This window comes from Ceratotherium simum, chromosome 5 (assembly GCF_057802395.1).
Source record: "Ceratotherium simum simum isolate JZ-2026a chromosome 5, ASM5780239v1, whole genome shotgun sequence".
NCBI classification, from domain to species: Eukaryota; Metazoa; Chordata; class Mammalia; order Perissodactyla; family Rhinocerotidae; genus Ceratotherium; species Ceratotherium simum.
Genome location: NC_141904.1, coordinates 49,421,889 through 49,448,057, shown reverse-complemented (window position 1 = coordinate 49,448,057; position 26,169 = coordinate 49,421,889). Strand labels below are relative to the sequence as shown.

Genomic DNA, 26,169 nt, shown 5'->3' with positions numbered 1-26,169 from the left:
ACAGGTGCCAGTCAGGCACCTCTCTAGTGAGGCTTGAGCCCCACCTGACTAGTGACAAGCTGAGGAGCGACCACACTCTTCCTTCTTATAACTCTCTTCTCAGGTTTCTGAAATAACCAACTGTAATTAAAAATGTAATTTAAAAAAATTCTATTCACAATAGCAACAAAAATCATAACCCACCTAAAATGACCTTAAGAAAGGTACACATTTGTAATTTTTTTAATACAAAACTTGGCAGAAGGACATAAATTCAGGGAGAAATATGTTCCTGGATGATACAACTTCCATGTGTGAGAAGAGAAAAGTCCCTAAATTAATCCATGAATTAACATAATTCTAAAGTCTGGACAGGCTTCTTGGGCATTTGACAAATTGATTCTAAAGTTCATGTGGAAGAACAGATGCATGAGAACAGTAGGATTCTGCAACAGAAGAGAGGGGAGGAAGGCACACCACACAGACATCCACACACACAAAGCCATAGCCACTCGGGGCGGGGCAGTACGGGTGCCTGCTCCAAGGCTCAGCTTCCGTGCCTCTGCGTCAATGCCTCACTGTTTATAAGGATGCATATGATACAGAAAACAAATACAGCACCCTTCCCCTGTCCCAGCAGGACAACATAGCTTTCCTTCCTGCCTTACACTCACTCACCCCACCGGCTCACTGCTGTTCCTGATGAATACCCCTGAATGCCCCTCCTGCTTGCTACTACTGTTCCCTCCATAAAAACCCTACCCCAACCGGCTTCCCTTCCAGAGCTCCCCCTGCTGGCTCATGCTTCTCCACCATCCACTCTTCCTCTCTCCTCCTCCATCTGCCCACTGTCTTTTCAATCTCTTTAACACCCCCTGAAGTAACCTCCTCCACTGCTGCTACTGGCATTCTTGACTATCCAGTGTGCTCATCTCCGATCTTGCCCAATCCCACTGCTGTTGGTGACTATTCCTAAAGGCAAACTTGGCTGTGTCATTCTATCAATTACTACCAGTTAGTAGACCCAGCATCCACAGGATCAAATCAAAATTCCTACCTGTGACATCTACGGCCTTGGTCTTCTGGCCCCTGCCTACCTGTCCCTACCATCGCCAAGCACTCAGAGCCACGCTCACATTCCTCGCAATTGCTCACACACCCTGGTTCCATGTCTCTGTGCCCTGTGCCTGGAGTGCCCTGCTCCATCCCCGGTCCCTGGCAAACTATTTTTTGTGTGTGTGTGTGAGGAAGACCAGCCCTGAGCTAACATCCGATGCCAATCCTCCCCTTTTTTGCTGAGGAAGACTGGCCCTGGGCTAACATCCGTGCCCATCTTCCTCCACTTTATATGGGATGCTGCCACAGCATGGCTTAACAAGCGGTGCATGGGTGTGCGCCCAGGATCCGAACCGGCGAACCCCGGGCCACCGCAGGGGAGCGCGTGCACTTAACCGATTGCGCCACCGGGCCGGCACCCCTGGCAAACTTATACTCATTCAAAAATAAGCTTGCTCTATTCAGGCGGCTGAGGCACTTTCTTCCTCATGTGGGCGCCTTCCCCTGGGCTGTGGCTGCTCTAAGAGTACTCTCAGTTACCTTTGTGTTGCCAGCACCTCGCACCAAGCATGAGGGCAATGCTTAATAAACACAGCTGGTTTAGGAGGAAAAGGGAAGCTAAAGAACTGTGTGTACAAATATTGGGGAATGAAAAGGCTATGAGCTCCAGAATATGTAAACAACTCCTATAAATCAACAACAACAAAAAGATCTGATTAAACAATGGGCAAAGAATTTGAAAAGACATTTCTCCAAAGAAGATATATGGTCAATAAGCACATGAAAAGATGCTAAACGTCACTAGTCATTTGGAAAATGCAAATCAAAACTACAATGAGATACTACCTCACACCCATGAGGATGGCTACTATCAAAAAAAAAAAAAAAAAACAACCAGAAAATAACAAGTGTTGGTGAGGATGTGGAGAAACTGGAACCCTTGTGCACTGCTGGTGGGAACGTAAAATGGTACAGCCACTACGGAAAACAATATGGCAGTTCCCCAAACACTTAAGAAGAGAATTACCATATAATCCAGCAATTCCACTTCTGGGAATTGAAAGAAGGGTCTCGAAGATGTATCTGTACACCCACGTTCATAGCAGCATTATTCACAACAGCCAAAAGGTGGAAGCAATCCAAGTGTCCATCGATGGACGAATGGATATGCAAAATGTGGTATATACAGACAATGGAATATTATTCAGCCTTTAAAAGGAGGTAAATTCTGACACATGCTACAACATGGATAAACTTTGATGACATTATGCTAAGTGAAATAACCCAGTCACAAAAAGACAAATACTGTATGATTCCACTTATATTAAGTACTCAGAGTAGTCAAAATCATAGAGACAGAAAGTAGAATGGTGGTTGCCAGGGGAAGGGAGGAAAATTGCGGAGTTGTGTACAGAGTTTTAGTTTTGCAAGATGAAAAAGTTCTGGAGATTGGGTGCACAACAATGTGACTCTGCTTAATACTACTGAACTATACATTTAAAAATGGTTAAAATGGTAAATTTTATATTTTGTTTATTTTACCACAATTAAACAAACATACAAACAAAAAAATGCTATGAGCATAGATAAGAAACAGACCAAGGGCTGGGGAGGAACATGATCCTGACTCACTGCACACAGGCTGGGTTTAAAGTGCCTTCAAACACCCAGGTAGGGGCCGGCCCAGTGGCACAGCGGTTAAGTGTGCACGCTCCGCTTCGGCGGCCTGGGACTCACAGGTTTGGATCCCGGGCGTGCACCGCCACACCGTTCATCAAGCCATGCTGTGGCGGCATCCCATATAAAGTAGAAGAAGATGGACATGGATGTTAGCCCAAAGCCAGTCTTCCTCAGCAAAAAAGAGGAGGAATGGCATCGGATGTTAGCTCAGGGCTGGTCTTCCTCACAAAAAAGAAAAAAAAAATCCCAGTAGAGGAGAATTTCTCACCCTCGGTACTACTGATATTTGGGGCCAGGTAATTCTTTGTTGGGGGGTGCTGTCCTATGCATTGTAGGATGTTTAGAAGCATCCTCAGCCTCATCCCAGCAGCATACTTCCAGGTGTGGCCACCAAAAATGTCTCTAGACATTGCCAAATATTCCCTGGGGGGCAAACTCCCCACACCACCTCCCACATTGAGAACCCTTGAAGTAGAGCTACTCCAAGGGAGATGGAGATTTCTGAGACAATAAACACAGAAAGGATGGTTGAACTTCTAAGAGAGATTTCCCCAGAGAGAAGGGGTAGAGAAAAAAGAGATGTTTTCAGAGGGTGGGAGAGGAAGAGAAGGCTGGAGTGACCCAAAGAGAAGGAGAAGCAGCAGTGATCCAGGGGCTGAGGAAGAGATGCCTGGCAATGCCAAAGCCACAGAACATTTGAGCAGAGTGAGGCCCAAGAAGAGGCTGACAAGCCTGGCAAAGCGTTGCTCCATCCAGTCAACAATCACCAGGGGACCACTGCTACGTGTCAGGCACTGAGTGATGTGAAGGTAACCAGTGACCGAGACAACAGCCATGATGCTGGAGTAGAGAAAATGCAAACCACAAGCAGAGAGAACTGTGTGCAGTGGAAGTGGGGCTGAGGGAAGGGATCAGAACACTGAAGTATTTTTGAAGCCTACAGAGAAGAATCAGAGGGCCGGCCCCGTGGCTTAGCGGTTAAGCGCGCGCGCTCCACTACTGGCGGCCCGGGTTCGGATCCCAGATGCACACTGACGCACCGCTTCTCCAGCCATGCTGAGGCCGTGTCCCACATACAGCAACTAGAAGGATGTGCAACTATGACATACAACCGTCTACTGGGGCTTTGGGGGAAAAAAATAAAATAAAATCAAGTTTAAAAAAAAAAAAAAAGAAAAGAATCAGAAGAGGAAGGATCTAAAAATTAAATAAGAGAGTGGGAGAGGGGATGGAGAAGAGACACAGAAAAGGGACAGAGAAAAGAGAAGGGTGGTGTGGGGGCCCAGGATAGGAAGAAGGACTTTCCTCCTCAGATGCAGGAAGGAGACAGGGACAGTGAAGGCCTGGAGACCACGAGTGGGAGAGAAGCTGAACAAATATACTTCCTACAGCTTTGTCCTTGTCAGAGCAGAGATGACGACATAGGAACCTGAGGAAAATTCAAGGTTGGCACAGCCACGAAGGGAGTCAATCAGGGATGGAGAGAAAGCTCAATAAGCAACACTGAAGGTCTAGTAAATGCTGGGTAAACAAAAACCTGAAAGAAACCCATGTCTAACCACTGGGAAGTGAGAGAAATGACTATCAGGCTTCTATCACAAGTAAAAGAGGACCATGTGGCTACAGGGAAAAACTCACATGAAATAATGTGAAAAGAGAAACAAAAATCAAAATGGAAGTACATCCATGGTGCTATACAGAGAGAGCATTTTTCCTACAGGGGTTCTTCTCTGAGGTTTCTGAAACCAAGGAAAGCAGATAACTACAGTGGGGAAACAAACCCTATTCCCTCACTGGCTAAAAAACAAGAAAGGAACCATGAGGTGGGAAGGGCTCAAGACAGGTGGGGGTTGAACACCCTGTCAACCTCTACCTAGATGCACCTGGCACCAGAAAGACCATCAGTGCAAGAGGCAAGAGTTTCCCAGGAGGGAGGTCTGCACAGCCTTTGCTATACAGAAGGGGAGGGGAGGGTCACCTTGAACAGCTGGCAGGCCGCAGCTGCAGCCTGCCGCTCAGCGTCGATCTTCTTGCTGCCATAGCCTTCTACCTCCACGCTCTTGGGCCACTTTATGTGGAGGGTCACTTTCTGGGGAGGAGAAGAGAGAATCAGGACCCTGGCCTCTCCAGACTGCAAAGTTGTTGCAAATCACATGGAAAATCAACAGCAAAGCTGTGGAGCTGACTGCAGGACAGAACCCCAACTCCATCATTAACCCCTTGTAAGGCTCTAACTCTCCCATCTTTTTTTTCTTTTTGGTGAAGAAGATCAGCCCTGAGCTAACATCCCTTGCCAATCCTCCTCTTTTTGCTGAGGAAGATTGGCCCTGGGCTAACAACTGTGCCCATCTTCCTCTACTTTACATGTGGGATGCCTGCCACAGCATGGTCTGATAAGCAGTGTATAGGTCTGCGCCCGGGATCCAAACCTGCGAATCCTGGGCCACCGAAGTGGAGCGCGCAAACTTAATCACTACACCACCAGGCCAGCCCCCTAACTCAGCCATCTTTAAGCCATCTGTCCCACCTCAAGTTGTTTTGCTTCTTAAAGTGCCATGTTCTAGCCAGACGGAAAGGTGGGACCCACCCTGAACATTAAAAATCTTCCTTCAGAATGGTTTGCCTGCAAGCTTCTGTGAGTCCCAGGACCTACAAGATTCTAGCTACAGGAATTCTCATCATCAACTCTAACCCTCCACAGTCCCAGTTAGTCAAAAGGGGACCAAAACCAGGGATCAGTGCAGAGGCCTGTCTTACACAAGATGAGAACTCCTCACTTCACCTGCCCTGTGTTCCCTTTCCCTAAACCAGGCTCTTCAAACCTAGCTTTGCTCTGAGAGTCTCTGCTGACCATTTTCAGTTCAGAAAACCCACTCTAGGGCCTCTTTGACAAAGAAATCCAAGCGAGAAAAGGGCAGCCAGTGTCCTTCCTGAGAGTCAAACAAACACGTGTCCCTGCCACCAGCAGTTACCTTTTTCTTCGGTCCATTTGTGTGTACGTAGACCAGTTTGTCTTTTGCATGTGAGATGCCAAGGGCCCTTCCAATCACACTGTTGAGAAGGTTTTTGGGCTGTGGAAACTCTTTTAATAGGTCCCTAGAAGCTAAGAAAATAAGAAGAAAAGCATTATAATTGTGCCCTTTCTTTTAAAAACTCCATGCGGTGTGTATCTGGGCAACCCTGCGCCGGATACGGAGGATGTTGGCTCATGACCCCAAACAACCCAGGAGCATCTTAGAAAAGGAGAGAGGAATGGCTTCAGGGTTTACAGGGGACAGTGGGGTAGACCCACTTGCACGACCATCTCCTGAAGGAGAAGGGCCAATGACCTATATATCACAGAAGAGAACTAGGCAGCCTCCTCTTCCCCACCCAAGCTCCTAATTTAATACATCAGCTACAGAAGCATAGATAGCAACAAATCCCCCTAGACTGATGTCTGAAAAAAGGCACTAAAAAAAAACAAAACAAATATCCACCACACACACAAACTGGAGATCAAGACAATGCAAGGCCCCTCTAAAATAAAAGATACACAAAAAGGAGGGGATTGGCCCCAGAGTTTGAATATACCAGGCCCCAGCTCTCAACTGTATCTCAGCACCCCGCAAAAGGCCTCCCTAGAGCCAGGTTATCTGTAGGAACACTGAGTTGAGACCTCTACAGCTGAGACACAGGCATGAGCTAGTCCTCCCCCGAGCTCGCTGGAGTCAAGAGGAGGCAGGATGCATCAGGCACTGTGAGAGGTGTCTCACCTTTTTTCATGTGTACTTTGGATCAATCCTAGAGCACAAATGGGTGAGACGTCCACCTAGAGGCAGCTTGTGCCAGACACAGGGCTTAGCCAGACCATGAAGAAGCCTACTGGGAACAGCTAAAAACAGAAGGAAGGGCCTCAAAGCACCAGAGTGGCCCTTCAACAGATGTGGGGTCAGAGACCAGAAGAAGAGATGGGAAGCCTTTTCATTCTCCACCCACAATCTCCGGCATTATATTCAACTTTAAACTAGCTCCAAAAAGGAACTTTGTAGGGGTACATATATGCACATGTGCAGCTGCATGCATCAATCATAAATCACCTGGGAAGTTTTTTCACAGCACTGGACACCCTCTTCCCCCCAGGGCACTTGAGAATGGTGCTGATGTTGGGGAAGGCTCTGTATTTTGAAAAAGCTCCTCTAGGAATTCTGATGTAACCGTGCTGCCTGGGTTGAGACTGTTTACTTGGGGGCAGACTCTGTGTCAACTGGCCTGGAGGGACGATTCTGCCTGCCTCTGTCTCCCTTTGAATGATAACATATAATGCAACTAAGGACAAAGTAATCAAGAAACAGTATCTAAGTACACTCAAAGGGGTTTTATCCCACAGAGCGACCCAACTTTAAGTAGCCCACTAGACCCACAGGTATAAGAACAAATGCGCACTAGTACGCCTCTGACTCTATAGGGCAGGCAGAGGCCAGTTCTCTCTATCCATCTTTGATGGGCAGGGATGCTTTCCCCAGTTTCATTCCCCACACCCTTCAGGAGGCACGGCGCTGGGGTCCACTAAAGCAATCCTTCTGTCTGTATTTGAGATCCTCAAGCCCCAGGAGGTATTTTGGGCTCTTTCCCACACGGGTGAGGATGTGTTTACCCTTGATGCTCCAACCCTTGACCACCCATCCTGGCAGGAGTTTGGACGTTTACCCGTTTTCCCCCACTCTCTAAGTCCCGCACCTCTCGCCTATTCTTGCCAAGTGCAGGCGCTCCGGTCCCAGAACCTCCACGCTCGGGGACCATTTGGGCTGTGCCACACTGTTTTACAACATCAGGGCTGCGGCCCGCCAGCGGATGGCGGTCTCAGCCACTATTGGGGAGAACGTGCCGGCCCGCGCCCCTAGCTCTGCCATCCCCACGAGTCAAGGGCGTCGCGGCCCGGCCGCCCCAGCCACTGCCCTCACCGTTCACCATGCTTCCGTCGCCTTCCCCAGGCCCACCGGGGGCCACCCCTGCCTCAGTCTCGGCGGCCTCCTTGGTGCGGTCTGGGCGGGCGCAGCTTAATGAGAGGCCGCGCGAGCGTCCCTGTCGCCCGGTGGTGCGGGGACCCGGCGGCCGCAGGAACGGAGAGACGCCGGCGGCCAGCGCCATGAGCCTCCTGGCGGCCGCCATCGCGCTCCCGCCAGGCCCCGCGGCTCCGGAGCCGGCAGGGACAGGGCAGAAGGACGGAGCCGGCGGCCCGAGCGCCGCGCGCCCCCTGCCGGACGGGCGGACCGGGGGGGGGGGCGACCCGAGCCGGCCCGGGCTGCCTGGCTGCAGCCTCGCACAGACCAGGGCCTCCAGCAACTCCAGGCTCTAGTCAACCGGTGGGCAGGCCGGGCCCCGGGATGGAACCCTGCTGAAATCACTCCTCCAGTAAAACTAAACCCACAGACTCATCTTCATCTGAGGCAGGAAGAGGGAATGGATTTTTTGGGAAATAGTGCAGGCCTTAGCTCAATGACCATTCAAGGACCCTCTAGGTCCTAGCGATTGCTGGTAAACACCTCTCACAGGCCCTGGCAAATTGGCATGCACTCCAGACCGCAGAGTTGTAAGATCATTGCTATACTGGGGCACCCCCATCTCATTTAATGGCTTACAAAGTAAACCCAGTGAGAACCTGAAGCCAGGACAGGGAAGACTTCTTGAACATGGGCCGGCCCTGTGGCTTGGTGGTTAAGTGCGCGCGCTGCGATGCTGGTGGCCCGGGTTCGGATCCCGGGTGCGCATCGAGGCACCACTTCTCCGTTCATCCTGAGGCCCAGTCCCGCATACAGCAACTAGAAGGATGTGCAGCTACGACATACAACTATCCACTGGGGCTTTGGGGGGAAAAAATAAAATAAATAAAATCTTTAAAAAAAAAAAAAAAAAAGACTTCTTGAACATAAACAGACCAAATTTAATCCCCAGGACTCAAGTCAAATGTGAAAAATACCCGACTTGGACACTGTGCCCCAAGAGCTCAGCTGGTCCAGTAGTTAGAGTCTGAAGCTGCTGCTCCTTACTTGTTTGAAAGCCAGATGAGATTCTGTTTCCAAACTACTATACCTAGGTTCTAGCCAGGCCCATTGCTCTTCTGCCTGTTATGGCACTGAGAAGCAGGGCTTTGGGTCAGCTGGGAATCAGGATGAATCTGCATGTTGAGGCAGTGACAATGACAACAAGGGGTCTCAAGGTCTCAGTCCTTTGAAAGGAGGCCTTGGTGAGAAGCTGGCAGTGCAGTTGAGGGTAAGCTGGGAGGGTTTTATAATTTGGGGAGGGTTTGTTTTATAATTCTAGATCTGACTCCAATGATCACCTGGAGAGCTTGTGAAAACACTGCTGGGAGCCACCCCTAGAGTTTCTTATTTATTAGGTCTGGAGTGGGGCCCAAGAACCGGCATTTTTAACAAGTTCCCGGGTGATAGTGAGGTTGCTGGTCTGGGACCACACCCTGAGAACTGCGGCCCATAGCAATAACACAGGATTTGAGTCCTAATACTTGGGTTTATTCCCAGCTCTACTACTTGCCAGCTGTGAACCTTGAGCAATTTCATCAATTGGGAAAATTAAGACAAACCTGCTCCTCTCATTTGGTATGGCTGTGGTTAGGATAAAATGGGAATGTTTAGAAGGCAGCTTTGCAGGGTGCTCTGTTAGAGAAGCCCCTGTCCTCTGAGTCTGAACAACAGGGGACAGGTCCCTTAGAGACAGACCCAGGGCAGGACTGGGCAGCTTCAACTCCTGCTCCTCCATTTTCTCCTCAGTGGCTTTTTACCAGGAAAGAGACAAAAGGGAAGGTGTCCTTGGCAGCAGTCAACTGACCTTACAAGGGGATACCACCATCTACATCAAACACACCTACTCAGATCGTCCATATTGGTATGGCAAGACCCTTGGGGCAGAACATGATTCTCCAAGGGCTTTGAATTTGTCCAAGTGGCACTTTAATTTGCCAAAAGCTGAGGCATACACCCAGCTTCAGGAGTAGTTTTCAAGGACTGTTAGCAGCCCAAATTCCTTCAAAAGAATTCAGAAGCTTATCAAGCCTGGTGGTGGCAGCAGTGGCTGGGGCCAACTTTTGAAAATTGTGGTGTCTGAAAGCTGAAGGAGACAAGAGCCTAGACAGAAAGACCCTCTCTGGAAAGCAGGGCCTGTGCCTGTCGTGGTGCTTCAGGAAGCCCTCAGTATAGCACTCTGCTCTGACAGCTACTTAGTCAAGCTAAGGTTGAAATGCTATAATTTCACGGATGTGCTTCCAAAAAGGACAGAGTGGAGGGATATACACAAAGTAAGATTAGCCATGAGTCGTTAACTGTTCAAGCTGGGTGACAGGTATATGCGGGTTCATTGGACAATTTTCTCTATTTTAGAAAACACATTTTGAACAGCTGTTTGAAATTTTATGTAAAAAAAAGCATTAGGTGATGCCAACCAAGTAGTTGGTTCTCAGGGAGCTCCTTGTTCCCTTTTCCTATTTCATTTACTTCATCTGGGCTCTAACAGCTGGTGTCACCTTGAGCGAATATTTCACCTCCACAAACCTCATAGCCTCTTATAAAATGAGGGCAATTCTTATACCAGCTCCTGGAAGCCTTCTGGTTCTGTGATCTTCCCACCGGTCTAGAGCAGGGGTTGCCAAACTATAGCCTGCAGACCAAATCCGCCCACTGACTATTTTTATAAATAAAATTTTATTGGAACATAGCCACGCTCATTTGTTTATGTATTACCTATTACTGCTTTCACACTATAATGGCAGAGTTAAGTAGCTGCAAGAGAAACCACATGGCCCACAAAGCCAAGAATATTTACTCTCTGACTCTTAAAGTTTGCCGACTCCTGCTTTAGAGGACCTTGAAGGAAGTTAGAGGGGCTCAGGCATGCTCCCCTTCCTTTCCACCAGCATTAAGCCTTCTCCTCCACTCTCCATCCTTTGGGGAGAGAAAGTTGATTCCTTTGCCTGTGAAAAAGGAGGGAAATTCTGAAAAAGGAAAGGGTTTACTGGCTCAGAGATCTCTCCATTCATTTCTGGATGAAGCATGACATCTGGTACTAGATGACACCTCGCAGCATGGAATTCAAGTGTAAAGGATCTGCTGAATACATCAGAGGATGTTTTAGGATTCTAAACTTTGAAGGCCCCGGGAAAAGGCAATAGAAGGAAGCCCAAGATAGTGCAGACTTTGGGTAGACCAGAGAACTGCTGGAGGGAAAGTGAGAGGGACCACAGACACCTAAAGAAACCAGGGGTCTCAGCCAACTTGCTGTCAACTTACTCAACCATAGTTAGATATTTTATGGATGATCAAAATGGCAAGAAACGGTCTACTTGGTTGCAATGAGAAAGGTAAGGGGAGCCAGAGGGGCCAAATGGCCGCCCTGCCCACCCTACCCGTCCTCATGGCCTTCCTGTCCACACATGTGAAGTCAAAAGGTCCCCTGAGGTAAATCACCACATCAAGAAGAGGGGACACATCCGTACAAGGGAATGGACAGGAAAGACCAGTCCTCTGGCCCCCAGGATCCTGCCAGAAGGAGTGTTATCCCATGTTGCCTTCCAGTGCTCTACATCTCAGATCTGGAATGGTGGGGAAGATTCCCAGGGGAGGCTTAGAGGTGAGTTTCTTAATTTATTCACCCTTTTCCTTGCAAGGAGGCCTTGGTAAGAGGTTGGCAGTAGAGTTGGGGGTAGATTGGGAAACGAGGTGATAGTTTTTTCCAATCCCAAATCTAACTCTGATGGGCACTATAACCTATTCAAGTGGCCACCATTTTCTGAGCCATTTTCCTATTTGAACACCAGAGAAACTGTTTTTGCCACACACTTCCTTCTTAAGGGCAGAGGCACCAGCAAAGCCTCTAGGGAATCAGAAAGCATGGCAGAAAGGTGCAACAATCATGTGTGGACTAAGAGATCTGTTGTTTCTGTGATAAAGAAATGGAGGTAAGAACACTTTCTAGCTAAAAAAAAAAAGAGAGAGAGGGAAAGGGAGGGGGAGAGAGGGAGGGAAGGAGTGAGGGGAAGAGAGAGAGAGAGAGAAGGCAAAGATGCATAAACCCATGGATGCCTTCTGGAGGTGCAGCTGTGAGGCGACAATCAGGCTCAGGGGGTCTATGCTCCTGGGGAAGACAGCACGGGGCCTGTTGGGCCACCCCACAGGGAGCAGCTGCCCCTCCCAAGTGCAGCGGCCTTCTCCTCTGCATGTGCTCAAGGAGGCACTGCCTAGCCGTGCTGCCTGGTTAATCCCAACTAACGATCTTCAAGCTTAGCCAAAGCACATCTGACACTCTCAGAGCCACTCACCTGCCATGTTGGAAATGTTAACGTTCAGCCTTTTCGAGTTACAGGGCATTTTAAGAAAGAAAAAAAAAAGGGCAATCAACTCTTGTTTTGGCAATGGTAGGGGGGGTGGCATTTCTTTAACACCTAAGTCAAATGGTCAGAGGGGCTGAAAGTACTTATTTCTATGCTGCTGTCCGTAATCAGGGCCACTGCAGCAGGAGGGCAGTGTATGTGGAAAGTGCACGGAAATACCGCAGCAGCATGTGCTGCAGAAACCGAAGTGCTCTGTGCTCCCCGCACCCTTCCTGAGCTCTTGACCTTCAAAGCACTTTACAGACAGAGCCTAAAGTGGACATGCTGTCTCCACATGAGGCAAAGACTCCATCACCTAAAATATTGTTCTTCTGCCAGGCAACTGGGGGAGGGGTGTGAACAAGCAGCCAATGGGGCAGAGGGCAGCTGTCAGGATAAGGAAGAGGCCACCGGGAGCAGACCTGGAAAAGATCTAAGTCTGAGGGAAGAGAGGAGACACTCAGGGCAGAGATGCTTCCCTAGGTCCTATTACTGGCCCCATCCCTAGGTACCAGTGGGATCTGAGGTGAGCTGTCACCTATCTGGGTGCTCTAACATTTCCCCAATCAAAAGGAGAGCCTATCTTGCCAAATGGACTGAGAGGCACATTTTAGTGTCCGTAAAGTGCTTTGAGGTGCTGGGGGGAGATAGGGAAGTGATTTGCCAAACATCTCCAATACCTCCAAGATGGAGGGCACTGGGCTGAGTCAGGGCTCTCTGTTCTGACTCTACTACAAGTGCCCTGCACTTTCTCAGCCACCTGGGCCAGGGACTGCCTAAAAGATCCTGCAGCTTCTCCACGCTAGTGTGACAACACCCAGACTGAGGCTTGGCTTTATTCCTGGTCACAAAAGGAGACCATAGGGTCTAAGCCATGTGACCAAGGATCATGAAATAACCCAGACCTTTCCCAATGATGTCTCCGAGAGCTCCAACAACTTTGCTAACCCCACTCCTCCTCACTTGCTTTCCAAAGGCCCACGGCCCTGGCACCTGGGCTCCCGCTGCCACCCACCTCCCCCCAGACCCTGGACCAAGCTGGTGCTGGAGGCAAGGCTCCTCCCTTACCTCGAGAGATGGTCCCTCCAGGGGCAGGGTTGACACACATGGGTGGAAGGCGGGGTGGGGGAAGTTTGCACTGACGCTGCCTGTGCTGGGTCCGATCTAGGGAAAGAAAGAGGGCATCAAGGTGACATGTTTTCACCCCTCACAGTTACAGACTCCTGGAATGACTCACCCCAGAGCATCCGTGAAGAGCTCTGAGCAGCAGGGCTGATGGACAGTATCTGGCGCCAGACACAGATTCTGAGAAACAGTGCCAATAATGCCACACAGAAAGAAGGTAATTGTCTTATATAGATGTGATAAATGATAGCCTTGTAGAGGCTGTCTCAAAAAAGCCTTGAACTCTCCTTGTTCCCTTAGTCACCCACTGTGAGTTTAAGACCCATCCCATGTACTTCTCTAGAGTTGTGAGAATGAGACAGGACAACAGTTGAAAACTGAAAAGCCATGATACCATGTAAATCCTGTTTATACCACTTACCTGTTTTCCGCTTATGGTAGCTATCTCTGTCTCTGCTATGGGTTCCCAAGATGGCCACTTCAGCCACCACATCTCAAATTATTCTTTCCCTCTAAGAACTGGACAAGAGAGGGACTAATTAACTGTTGGAGTCCTCCCTGAGAACCAAGACCAGATCCACAATTCCAGCCTTCTCCCTCTTTCTAAAATTTAACGATTTCCCATTCCAAATATTTTCACTTGTTTGGAGACTAAATACTACTTATCAGTGACCTATAACATACATTTTTAAGAAATTCCAAAACTTTGATATATATGAACTAAAATTAAGACACTCACTGAGTCTTCCGTGAAAGGTGGAAATGTACGGGTAAGGGAGGTTTAAAATCTTTAAAATCACCTAAATGGTGAAAATGTCAGAAACTCACTGTCTGGAGGAAAAGGTGCATAAGCTCTTCACTCTCTCTGCCCCACTGGTTTTGGTATAATAAATAGGGCAGGAGAGGAGCAGGGAGAGACAACCACACACACTACACACTTGAGAAACAGCCTGCTCTGCTACAGTGATGCCCATTTCTATAATGCAAATTAGCTCATATAGAATTGGTAAACAGGGGAATGATATTAGTAAAACGTAAGAACTCTTGGTTCAAATGTAATTTTTCTAAGGCAAGGAAACTGAAAAAGCAAGAATAGAATCATAATTTTCAGCAGGAAAAAGAGAAACTCTCTCAGCTATAATTTTTTGTGTGTGTGTGTGAGGAAGATCAGCCCTGAGCTAACATCCATGCTAATCCTCCTCTTTTTCTGCTGAGGAAGATAGGCTCTGAGCTAACATCTATTGCCAACCCTCCTCCTTTTTTTCCCCCAAAGCCCCAGTGGATAGTTGTATGTCATAGTTGCACATGCTTCTAGTTGCTGCACGTGGGACGCGGCCTCAGCATGGCCGGAGAAGCGGTACGTCGGTGCGTGCCTGGCATCCGAACCCGGGCCGCCAGTAGCGGAACACGCGCACTTAACTGCTAAGCCACGGGGCCGGCCCCATCAGCTATATTTTTAAAAAATTAAAATTGAGTGCCTATAGAGAATCAAGGTGGTGGATACATGAGTGTCTACTATATAATTCCTTCAACATTTCAGTATTTTTGAAAATTTTCATAAAATGTTGGGGGGAGTAGAGCAAGTCCTCCTCCCCTACACCCAGCTGCACACACTCCTTAATGGCAGCCCCAGTGGCTCAGAGCTCCACTTCCACCTGCGCTGCCTCAGCAACTGCCAGCTCTGTTCTCATCAGAACACTCATTGTCCATTGATGAGAACATTCAGTGTACAGCATCACACCGAGCTGCCTGCCTCAGTGGTGCAAAGCACCTTCCCAGGCACCAATGACAGTTTTTGTCCTACTCTGGTCATAAAGTTGCAGTTGTATTGCCTCAACTCTACTTTTCCCGTAAGCCCTCTTATAATATTATAGGTGTGTCATTTTGCAGAAAACATATATAGTGTTACAGCAGAAATGCGTGTAGGGTCTTCTGGAACAAACCGCCTAGGATCAAGATTTATCTTGGAACTAATTCCAGCTCTGCCTTGAAGCTAAGGTTAGAAATGACCAGCTCAACCTCTCTGTTCTTTTTTTGCGCGTGTGAGGGAAATCAGCCTTGAGCTAACATCCATGTCAATCCTCCTCTTTTTTGCTGAGGAAGACTGGCCATGGGCTAACATCTGTGCCCATCTTCCTCCACTTTACATGGGATGCTGCTGCAGCATGGCCTGACAAGCAGTGCATCAGTGCGTGCCCGGGATCCGAACCCGGCCGCCAGCAGCAGAGCGCGCACACTTAACTGCTAGGCCACGGGGCCGGCCCTGCAACCTCTCTGTTCTTGTTTGAGGACGGTCCTCATTCATATCCAGGGATGCTGGATTGAAGAAAAAGAATAAATGATTTGATGATTATTCATTACTTCATTAAGCATTTCAGTAATTGGGGGAAAATTGTTACAATCCCATAACACATCACTGAGCCCTCTTCTGACCATGGAGCTGGAGGAAAACTGCACATTCTTGCTGTTGATCTAGTGTCTTTCAAAGTTTTGTACTCACTGTAAAGGAGCTTGTGACCTGACTGTGATGGCATTATAGCTGAGAGACAAGAAACTTGTGTTAAGATGCTAGCAAAGGCAATAACAGGTCACTTACCAGGCACACAAGCATTCTAGTTGGGAGGTGTTGGCAGCTCTGTTGAATTACATAACAAGAAAGATGGTAGCCACAATACCCAGTGGGCCACCATCCACAATGCTGCAGGAAACTGCTGTGGCCATTACCTTCAGAACCATCATATGGCCCATCCCATTGAGATCATAAGCCCCTGAGTACCAGAAAGCATCTCTGAAACACAGCTATCTCCACTCTAGTATCTCATACACAGCAGGTGCTCAATCATGCAGCCACACAGCACACTGCATGCTGAGGCCAGGCGGTCACTCTCCAGCAAAACATCGGCTACAGGGCTGCACCCCAAATAGATCAACCTACTCACATTTATCAAGAGCCTGCCAATCAAAGACTAAGGGCTGGGGACAGACTCCAGCCAAGTACCTTCCCTACATCATCTCTCATCTTCACTATACCCCTGAGGACAGGGGCTGGGAAACAGAATCAAGTAAGTTGACACCTTGTTAGTGTTAGTGGGGACCAGATTCGAACCTTAGCCAGTCTGACTCAAGCTTTGCACCATGTTACATTTCCTCTCAAGTCTCATGACACCCTAGGGAGCTCATAATCTCATCATGAGGAACAAAGAAACATATAAAAACTCCTTAAGAGGGGCTGGCCCAGTGGCATAGTGGTTAAGCTCGCGCACTCTGCTTTGGCAGCCCAGGGTTCACGGGTTTGGATCCCGGGCGCAGACCTATGCACCTGTCATCAAGCAACACTGTGGCAGCATCCCACGTACAAAATAGAGGAAGATGGGTACAGATGTGAGCTCAGGGCCAATCTTCCTCAGCAAGGGAAGCCTGGCAACAGATTTTTGCTGAGGAAGATTGGCCCTGAGCTAACATCTGTTTCCAATCTTCCTCACCAAAAAAAAAAAAAAAAAAAAACAACTCCATAAGAGATAAAGAAGAGTCCTATACAACAATAAAAGTGTTGCAAGGCCACACATGACCAATTGCCAAACTCATGATGCAAACCACAAGTGATAGCAGCATTTGGAAGACAGGAGAGGGCATTCAGCCTTATAGTCAGGAAACCATGAAAAGATATGTTTGCCTGAAGGAAATTATTCAAAGCAGTGATAACCTTTACCTATGTGGAAAGCAAGGCTCAAAATCAGACTATGTCTGATTATTATGTCCTAAAGCTACTTAATACCGTGGATTGTGAATTCATTAGGTGTCAGGCCCTGTACTAAGCTCTTTACATGTATTAACTCATCTGATCCTTGGAAAAACCTTATGAGGCAGGTACTACGATCTGGCCCACTTAAACTGTGAGGGAACGGAGGCACAGAAAGGCTCAGTCACCCACTCAAGCCTCCTCGGCCAGCAAGGTGCAGAAGTCCGATGTGAACCGGGCATCTGGGTGCAGAGCTTTTGCTCAATGAGGCTATGCTGCCTCCCACTAAACTGAGTGCTAACGATGTCACCCCTGATGGAAAGCATCTCGAACAAATCAATCTCCAGCCTAGAAAGCAAATTTATAAAGGAATTTTACCCCAAAACTCTCTTACTTGGTACCATCTCCCTATCATGTCACAGTTAAATAACACAGGTAAAAAGGAGGATCGTGATTTTATTGGTCTCTCCATCTCTTTACAAAATCAGTGCTGTTAATTGAACAACACTCCCATCATAAGAGAACCTATTTTCATCCAACTTTTACAAGTGGGTGGACACAAAGCCCACTGATTAGTAGGTAAACACAAAGCAATTAACTGACCTTAACTTGCAGCTCAAAATGTGCTGTCCACACTAATCTCAAGTTCAATGTTTCCGTTTTCAGACACAGTTAACCAACAAAATCAAGGTGATAAAGATTAATTTTTTCATGCAATATGAAAACAGATGGAGTGGCTGAAGACAAACGAGGCAGGAAGAGGCTGCTCTGAGCTGCTGTACATCTAGCCCTCCTTCTGGTCCCATTCAATGGATTACACAGGGCATCACTTTGCCAAGGTTTTCCAAGCCTCTAGGAATGTAAGTTGGAGAGGAGACACAATTGGGAGGATCTTTTTACTCAGCAGTTATGGAAGGCCTGTTATGGTTCTTATTTATTTGTAAAATATGCTCAGACAGGAGCCTCACTGTCAGCTTTGATACAGGTGACAGGCCTTTTACTCTTTATTCCCTTAAGGGAGGAAAGCCATGCTCCTGTCTAAAACATACAAAAGCCCTCTGGGATCTGACCCTTGAAGTCTTCACCAGCTATATCACTTCCTGTAAGCAGCCCCTGAATGCTACCCTATGGCCCTGCCATGGCTCAATTCTGCCATTGCTTATGTAATCCTCTCACCCCATCTGCTGGAGAGCACTAATTTCAAGACTTGCCACAATTTCTATGACCACTAATATAACAATAACTCAATCCACTTCCATCAGGGTTTACTGAGGCCTACCATCTACAAAATGCTGTGCCAGGTACTATGGATGATAAAAGAGCACAACAGGCCCTGGCTGCAGGGAGCTTCTAATCTCGTGATGCAATGACTAATTCAGAATAAACTCAGCCCAAGAAAGTACAGATACAGTGCAGACGAAAATCAGAGAGAGGAAAGATTCCATTTGGTTGATAGACTCAAGAAACGTTCATGGAGGAAATAGTGACAAACATTGGCCTAGAAAAATAGGTAGGATTTCAACCAGCAGTGAATATGTATGAGAGGGCATTTGAGGGGAGGGGTGGCAAATGTATACAAAGACCTGGACAAGGGAAGGCCTAGGTTATGAGGACCATGCAAGGAGGAGGCTGAGAAAGGACTTTTGAAAGTCACTCAAAGAAGGGATCTAAGGACTACACATTGGTGAGGGATTTTCACAGCCTTCACAGCTGCCCATCACAGGGAGGAGAGGCATGAGGTCACAAGTACCGTTATGTTCTTACCTTTTCTGAATGAGTCCAGGCTGAACATTTCTGGCCAGGAGGGAAAGCTGGAATCCTAAGAAGAAGGAGGGCAGAGAGGCAATGGTTAAATATTCCTGGTCTAGGAACCCACAGAGAAGACTTCAATAACACAGGGAGCATTGTCCAGAAGACGAGAAAAATGAAGCTCTTCACTAATGAGCCCCAACTGCTGCTCCCAGTCTTAAGAATGAAAGGGCCATCTCCACTCTAGAGTAATTACATGTCTTTGTTTCTAATTAAGAGCTTTCTTCTTTTCTCTGTCCTAAACTCCCTGAACCCTGCTAAACAGAAGGGCATGCATTGGATCACGCGAGACACACATTTCTACCTCATCACAATACTTGCAGTTTTCCTGGGACTTCTAGGGAATAATGAAATTCCACATGGACTCCTTTTCTTATGTGGTATCAGGAAATGAGACTGATGACTGCCTTATGGACAAACTGGTTTACTGGGCTTTCACAAAACCTAGTCAAGCCCCTAGGAATGGGACCTGACAGACAGTATCAAAGAATAACTCTATAGTGATTCAAAATAAAAAGCTTTTCATAGCGGAGTCTCTATGAAATAACAAATATTAAGTTAAAGTTCAATTATTGGCCAAAAATTTGGTGCATTTTGCTCATTAGTATATTTAACTGAGGAATATACCTAGAGACTTAAAACACGCACACACACACAAATAAGTAATACCTCTGGTTTAACAATTTTGTTTTAAAAAACACTCAAACTTAGACTTACAGATGTTTTTAATAATGTAGTATTCCTGGGTTGGTGCAGTAACCTTATGTGGCCTTAGTTTAAAAACATCTACATAACGTTTTAGCAAATCAGGATAATGTCCAACATCACTAGGAGTCTAATGGGGCCTACACTCCTGCTCCCGACTGCTATTCCCTCTCATTCTCAAATCGTGGGAATGCGGGGGGTGGAGGGCTGACCTGGGGCCGAATCTTTCAGGTCCATAGCAGGTCTGCCCTGATGGCCTCCTCTCCCCCAGGGATGCCGGAAATTTCAGCCGATAGGATATGGTAGCTCAGAGAGAAAACTTCAATACAATATCAACAATGATACAATTTACTTTAAGAAGTTACATTCTATAGACTCCTTCTATCCAAATTAAAGGAAAAAGGGTATAATTTGAGATTCTAATTTTAAAGAACACCTGAATATTACAAAATCTAAAACATCTGATTATTCTTTAAGAAACAATACTTTCTTGCTAAGAAATTGTAAGTTAATTTGCTTGTAAATTGACTCTTGGTTTTGCTTTTAAAAAGTCCTGATCCTCTCCATGCCAACCAAGGCTCATATAACACTATCTTTTCCTGTATCAGTTTAAAAAAAATATAGTATGAGATTCAAGGTAAGATCTTTCAGAGATATTTTACAGAGCTCTAGAACATTTCCTAGAGATCCAAAAGAAAACTGCCTTCCTTGTAATACAGTATTATGCCGGAAACCTTTATGGTTCAGAGTTTCTCTTACATAATTTAGAGGTAAGTAAAATAATATTATATCAAGATTTCTTGCATAATAAAACACCACTTAACTCCAGGAAGAGTCACTATGGGGTGATTCAAGGACAGAGAGGTTCCATAATAACTAATTAAAAACGATACCCTTCTTCCAAGACAGTCACAAATGGATTTACTACATGCCTTTTGCTTTACAGTGTGGCTGAGCGTGACATCCACCACCACTTTGTGTGCATGGCTACATCAACTTACCTTACAAGAGCAGTGACAGTCTCAGATTTTGTAGACTTTTGAACTGCAGCTGAATTCTCTTCTTGCTATTCCTCATCACGAGGCTGGGCCTCCTCCTGGGAAGTACAATGCTGGGTCACTAAAATGATGATCCCCGCAGAGAAAGAAAGTCGCTCCGGATCATTGAAATTCATTTACTATTCTAACAACAAGGACAAGTTTTGTTAGTGGCATGAAACACACACACTGGACACACTGGACTCACTTCAGGACCTGCCATGACCCACTCTAGACCCATCAAATTGTGAGCTGCCCTACAGCAGCACCTGTAAGATACCAAGAAAGAGACATCATGGGAAAGAGGGACTTATAGCCCTGAAAGCATCTTCTCCAAGTACTGAGCAAAACCTGCTTCAGTTTTGAGTTCTACTCTCATGACTATAATATGAACCTGAGGTAGATAAAGAAGCTCTTCTAGATTGGGAAAATAACAGCTAAATGTTGAATACCATTTTTGTAGTTTACAAAGTACTTCCATAAAATTTATCTCACTTAATCTATGCAACTACCCAGTAAGGTAGGAATTATCTTTCCCAGAGAAGGAAATTGAGGCAGATTTTCCCAGAGGAAGTTATACAACTTGCCCAAGATCCCAAAGCTGCCTCAGGGCAGAATGGAAATCTGCAGTAAGGTACTGGGCTCCAAAGCTTTCCATGCTTATACACTACTTTTCTTATTTCCATGATATCATGCTATTGCCTAGGTTCATTCTTTGAAAGGACATTTTATACTGACATTTTCAAAGGGTGAAAGGAGCAAGAAGGGTCCAACTGATAAACTTGGGACTACAGCTACATAAATTAAAACACTTGGAGAGTAAATGTCTTTTGGAGGTAAAGGGACAAACTACACAGGTAGAAAATGCGGCAAAGTGTATATTTACTGCACTTAAAACAGCTACACAAATAAAGAGCACTATCATAAATCCCAAATACTATATCAAGAAGAGTTCTCCCTCCTGGAAACTCCAAGATTTAAGTGTAAATTATAAGATGTAGTCAAGACCCACAATGACAGTGGGATTACTGCCTTCAAAGAAACTGCAAGGGAAACCATCAAGCAATGTCTCATTTCGCTCTGGCCAGGAAGTTGCAACCAAAGACAGTCTGCAACTGGCCATCTGCAGTCCACTTGCTACAGTGTATGGCAAGCCCCTTTGGATTGGGGCTGCAAAGTGAGACAGGATCTGCCTCGCAAAATCACAATTAAAGTGATCAATGTTGCTACACGAGGACTAGCTAGACAGCATGCTGACGCCATACTCCCGGCTTGGGGATTCTGAGGACACCCTGGGACTCCAGTTCACTGCAAACAAAGGACCTAACATGCATTAGGTCTTCCCCTGCGAAATGGGACAAGCCACCACCAGCAAACAAAGAACACCTCACCCCTTGGCCTCCCCCAGTCACAAGGTCGGTGCGAAAGGGGGCAAACCAGGGGGCCAGAATGCACCAGGCCTCCCCTTGGACAAACGGTCCAGACGGCACGGGGGGCAAACAAAGGTCCCAGGGCATTCCGGGGGCTTCCTCCAGGCCCTGCTTCGGTAAACAGAGCATCCCCTGAAGCGGAGGCGTCATTGCGCCCATGAAGCGGCCTCTCCCGCGGACCCGCGGAGCCCCTGCCTACCAGGCCCGCCCCAGCGGACCAGGCTGGCCCCCGCCCCCGCCCTGGCTCCATGGCAACGGCAGGCCGAGGCCTGGCTGCCCACGGCTCGGCCCGGCCGGCTTCCCGGGCAGGCCTAGGATGCCCGGCCTGATCCTCGGGCCCGCCCGCTTCTCCGCCCCACTCTCCGCCAAGCCTGCGGTCGGACCCGGACCCCTCCTCGCGCCGACCACCCCCGGCCGCGGTAAGCTCCTCGAGGGGGCACGAAAGGGGAGAATAAAAAGCCCAATTCACCTGTTGTTACAGATGTGAAACAAGCCTCGGTGCACCGCGCATGAGCCGCGGCCCCCCCCCCAACCACGGCCGGACTACAACTCCCACCAGCGGCGCCGCGGCCCCTTCCGGGTCCCGTGGCGGAAGTTCCCCCGTCCGCCCCGGCGCTCCCCGCCCCACGCCCCCGGGTCCACCTCCCGTGTCGACCCCGCGTCTCAGCCGGTCTCCAGCGCGTCCCCTGCCTAGGGCTCGCAGTGGCCGCCCTGGGCTCATGCCGCCGAGCGGCCAACCCGCGGCGAGACCCCGGTGCCGGGCCCAATGGGGGGCGGCTGCGGCGGGCGCAGGCGGGACTTCCGGCAGAGTCGCGAAGAGGGTGGGCGCGCGGGCGGCTATGGGGTCGCAGAGGGAGCGAGGCGGGTGGGGTGGGCTGGGCCGGGGCTGCACACGCCGCCCCTCTCGCAGCGCCTTAGCATCCGGCATTGTGAGAGCGGGAGGGCTTTCGTGTCTTCTGCGCGCCCCCCTGTGCCTCCGGGCGCGAGTGAGGACACAGACGGGTCAGGGCTGAGCCCGGAACTAGCTCCAGCTCGGGCTCCGGGCTCCCACCCGCCTTCCCCGCCACAGCTCGTTGCCACGCCTCTTCTCTTCTCCATCTCCCGTCGATCTTCCGTTTCTTTAGGGAGGTGAGAATGTCTGCCTCACGAGAATGTTAGGATGAAATCAACGTGATGGTGCCTTGTAAACTGTACAACGCTAGAGACAGGACAAGGTGGCACTTGCTGGTCGCGGGGAGATCGCAGGTCAGAGTGCTGCTGGGTGGGTCTGGAGGTTCCGCTCCGTGGCCTCAGAAGAGAGAGAGGGCGTTGTCCCTGTTACCTCCTGTGGTCCTCTAAATGAGACTCCCCTGTGAGTTCGTTGGGATCCAGCTTCAAAAGGAGAGAACTCAATATGGGTAGCTCTGAAGGTGACTCGGGATTTTACGGCTGGAAAGACCTAGAATGTGCTTTTAAGATGTGGTCATTCAGGATATATGAAGAATTAGTGCAATATCTCGTCATTTTTGTCCAAACAAATTCAAGTATTTTCTTTCTGCGTTGGACAGAAGGGTGGGGGAGGTGGGCGTGGAACATCATTCATTCATTCAAATAATTACCTATTCTTAAAAGGGCGTGGTGCTTTGGTGGGGAATGGTCCTTGCACAGATTTGTGAGTGAGCTATATAGCTGTTGCTAAGCAGCTGTGAAGAATACAAAGACCCTGCCCTTAGGGCCTCCTAGAGAAGATAAAAACATTGTGTGAAACAAAGAGAAAGTGATAAATGCTGCAGAGAAAGTGTTGGAGGGGGGGCGGGTTCAGAGAAGGGGGTAGTTACTCCTGAATGGCAACATCAAAGAACCATGGGAGCAAGGACATCCAGGTGGAACAAGGGGCAGATCCTAAGAATATACAGTAGTTAGGTATGGCCAGAGGGCTGAATATGTATATGGGCTTTAGAGGAGATAGAGCAGGAAAAGTAGGGTTGGGAATGCTACACGAAGGGATTTTGACATTATTTGTAAGCAATTATTTTTTGTAAGACATTATTTTTACAGTTCTAAGTAGGAGAGTAAAATTACTGTATTTTAGGAAGGTTATTCTGGAAGTGTGAGGGAAGAATTGGCTGGAAAAATAGAAGCTAGGATACTACTTTGATGAGAGGGATTGAGCTATGCCCAGCGCTGAAAAGGGAAAGAAAGAAAGGAATAAGAAGGCGATTGTAGAGCGCCAGGCTGATCCCTGGCCACAGGTGTGTGGAGAGAGGACTGAGATTTTGTTCCAGGGTGACTGGAAGGATTCTGCACTGTTAACATACTAAAGGGACACAGGACTTGGAGATGATGTATTCAGCTTCATACAGATTATGTTTGAAATGCAGTTGTGAATGCTAAGTGATAAAGACATGGTCCCTGCTGCAAAGAAAATTCTAATCTGGTAGAGAGGATGAGAAACGCATACAAATAAGTCGTAAAACCTAGAGGAAGCACTGCAGAAGAGGCACAAGTGAAGCATTCTAAATACTTTTCCTTGTTGCACATTTTATGTTTTTAGTTTTCTCTCTGAAGATCTTTTCCTTATTTTTTCCAGTTTTATTGAGAAATAATTGGTATACATCACTGTATAATTTTTCTTATTCTTGAGCCTTGAACTGTTCTTAATGAATGGTTGTGTCTTGTGAGGGTGATAAAAATGATCCATTTTGTATTAAGGTGAGTGCCAGGTAGTGTCTATCTTTTTCCCTCCCTCCCATATATCTCACCTCTTGTTTCCTGGTTGTTTATCACTGCCTTATTTTCCTGTGTCCAGTCCCTAGACTTCATTCTTTGCTAACATCTCTGTCTAGAAACTTCTTCAAACACTTTCCTACTCATTCTCCAGGGACCTACTTTCAGCTTCTATACCAGTTTATTTTTCCCTGTGTGGTAGCACTTAAAGTATCTTCTTTGATCTGTCTCCCCCAACTAGAACGCCAGCCTCTTAGAGTTATATTTATGTCCCTAATGCCATGTAAGTGCTCCAGGGGGTGCTTGGATAATGGCTTCCCTCCATCAGATTCTTGTCCTGTGGACTCATGCCAGTTAGGTTATTTTTCTTGAATTTCTTAGGGTTGAAGCGTTGGTGAGACTGATTTTATTTTACATATTGTAGTAGAACTCATAACCAAGGCCATCAAGCCACAAAAAATATGATGGAAGAAGAACATTTTCTGTCATGGGATCTACAGGCATGAGAAGTGGGATCGAGGACCCCTCTCTTACACTTCCAAGCTACTGTCTCTGTGTGCCTGGAGGAGATTCTGACTCCCACTATTGCGAGCCCCACAGTATTTCTTGGCTTCTGGTAAACATGCCCACACTTTCTGTAAATAGTCTCATTAGTAAACTCAATTCACTTGCCTAGTTTGAGTGTGTCACTTTTTTCCCCTTATGTTTACTATCCCAGACTAAGGAAATTTTGTGGATACTTCAAAGTAGATTTTCAAAAAAAGTTAAATACTCCCTTTCTGTGCTTTCTTGAAGTCAAAGTGGACCACTTGGCAAGAGATACTGTACAGTAAGAGGGTTCTTAAATCAGAACATAGTTGGGCCGGCCCCGTGGCTTAGCGGTTCAGTGCGGGTGCTCTGCTGCTGGTGGCCCGGGTTCGGATCCCGGGCGTGCACCGACGCACCGCTTGGGCATGCTGAGGCTGCATCCCACATACAGCAACTAGAAGGATGTGCAGCTGTGACATACAACTATCTACTGGGGCTTTGGGGAAAAAAAGGGAGGAGGATTGGCATACAGCAACTAGAAGGATGTGCAGCTGTGACATACAACTATCTACTGGGGCTTTGGGGAAAAAAAGGGAGGAGGATTGGCAATAGATATTAGCTCAGAGCCTGTCTTCCTCAGCAAAAAAGAGGAGGATTGGCATGGATGTTAGCTCAGGGCTGATCTTCCTCACAAAAAAAAAAAAAAAATCAGAAAATAGTTGAGGGGCCGGCCCGTGGCTTAGCGGTTAAGTGCGCGTGCTCCGCTGCTGGCGGCCCGGGTTCGGATTCCGGGCACGAACTGATGCACCGCTTCTCCAGCCATGCTGAGGCTGTGTCCCACATATAGCAACTAGAAGGATGTGCAACTATGACATACAACTATCTACTGGGGCTTTGGGGAAAAAAAACGAGGAGAGTTGGCAATAGATGTTAGCTCAGGGCCAGTCTTCCTCGGCAAAAAGAGGAGGATTAGCATGGATGTTAGCTCAGGGCTGATCTTCCTCACAAAAAAAA

At 47.7% G+C, this 26,169-nt stretch overlaps 1 protein-coding gene across 13 annotated transcripts in view; it reads right to left on the bottom strand.

Moving 5' to 3' along the window:
- DHX30 (DExH-box helicase 30) overlaps positions 1–22,461 on the bottom strand; it is a 31,517-nt gene extending 9,056 nt beyond the window's left edge. For 2 of the 13 annotated variants that reach the window (XM_087430914.1, XM_004419636.3), the window contains exons 1-3: positions 7,659–7,881; positions 5,688–5,818; positions 4,694–4,804 (exon numbers count right to left, since the gene is read on the bottom strand). In XM_087430914.1, the coding sequence (XP_087287040.1) occupies positions 4,694–4,804; positions 5,688–5,818; positions 7,659–7,866 (450 nt within the window). In that variant the 5' untranslated portion in view covers positions 7,867–7,881. Of the gene's footprint in view, positions 1–4,693; positions 4,805–5,687; positions 5,819–6,470; positions 7,558–7,658; positions 7,882–12,025; positions 12,055–13,144; positions 13,241–13,622; positions 13,721–18,704; positions 18,760–19,666; positions 19,774–20,455; positions 20,637–22,390 lie in introns of those variants that run through there. The other 11 variants (XM_087430905.1, XM_087430906.1, XM_087430904.1 and 8 more) reach the window with 10 other exon arrangements.
- Positions 22,462–26,169: the final 3,708 nt, after the last annotated feature.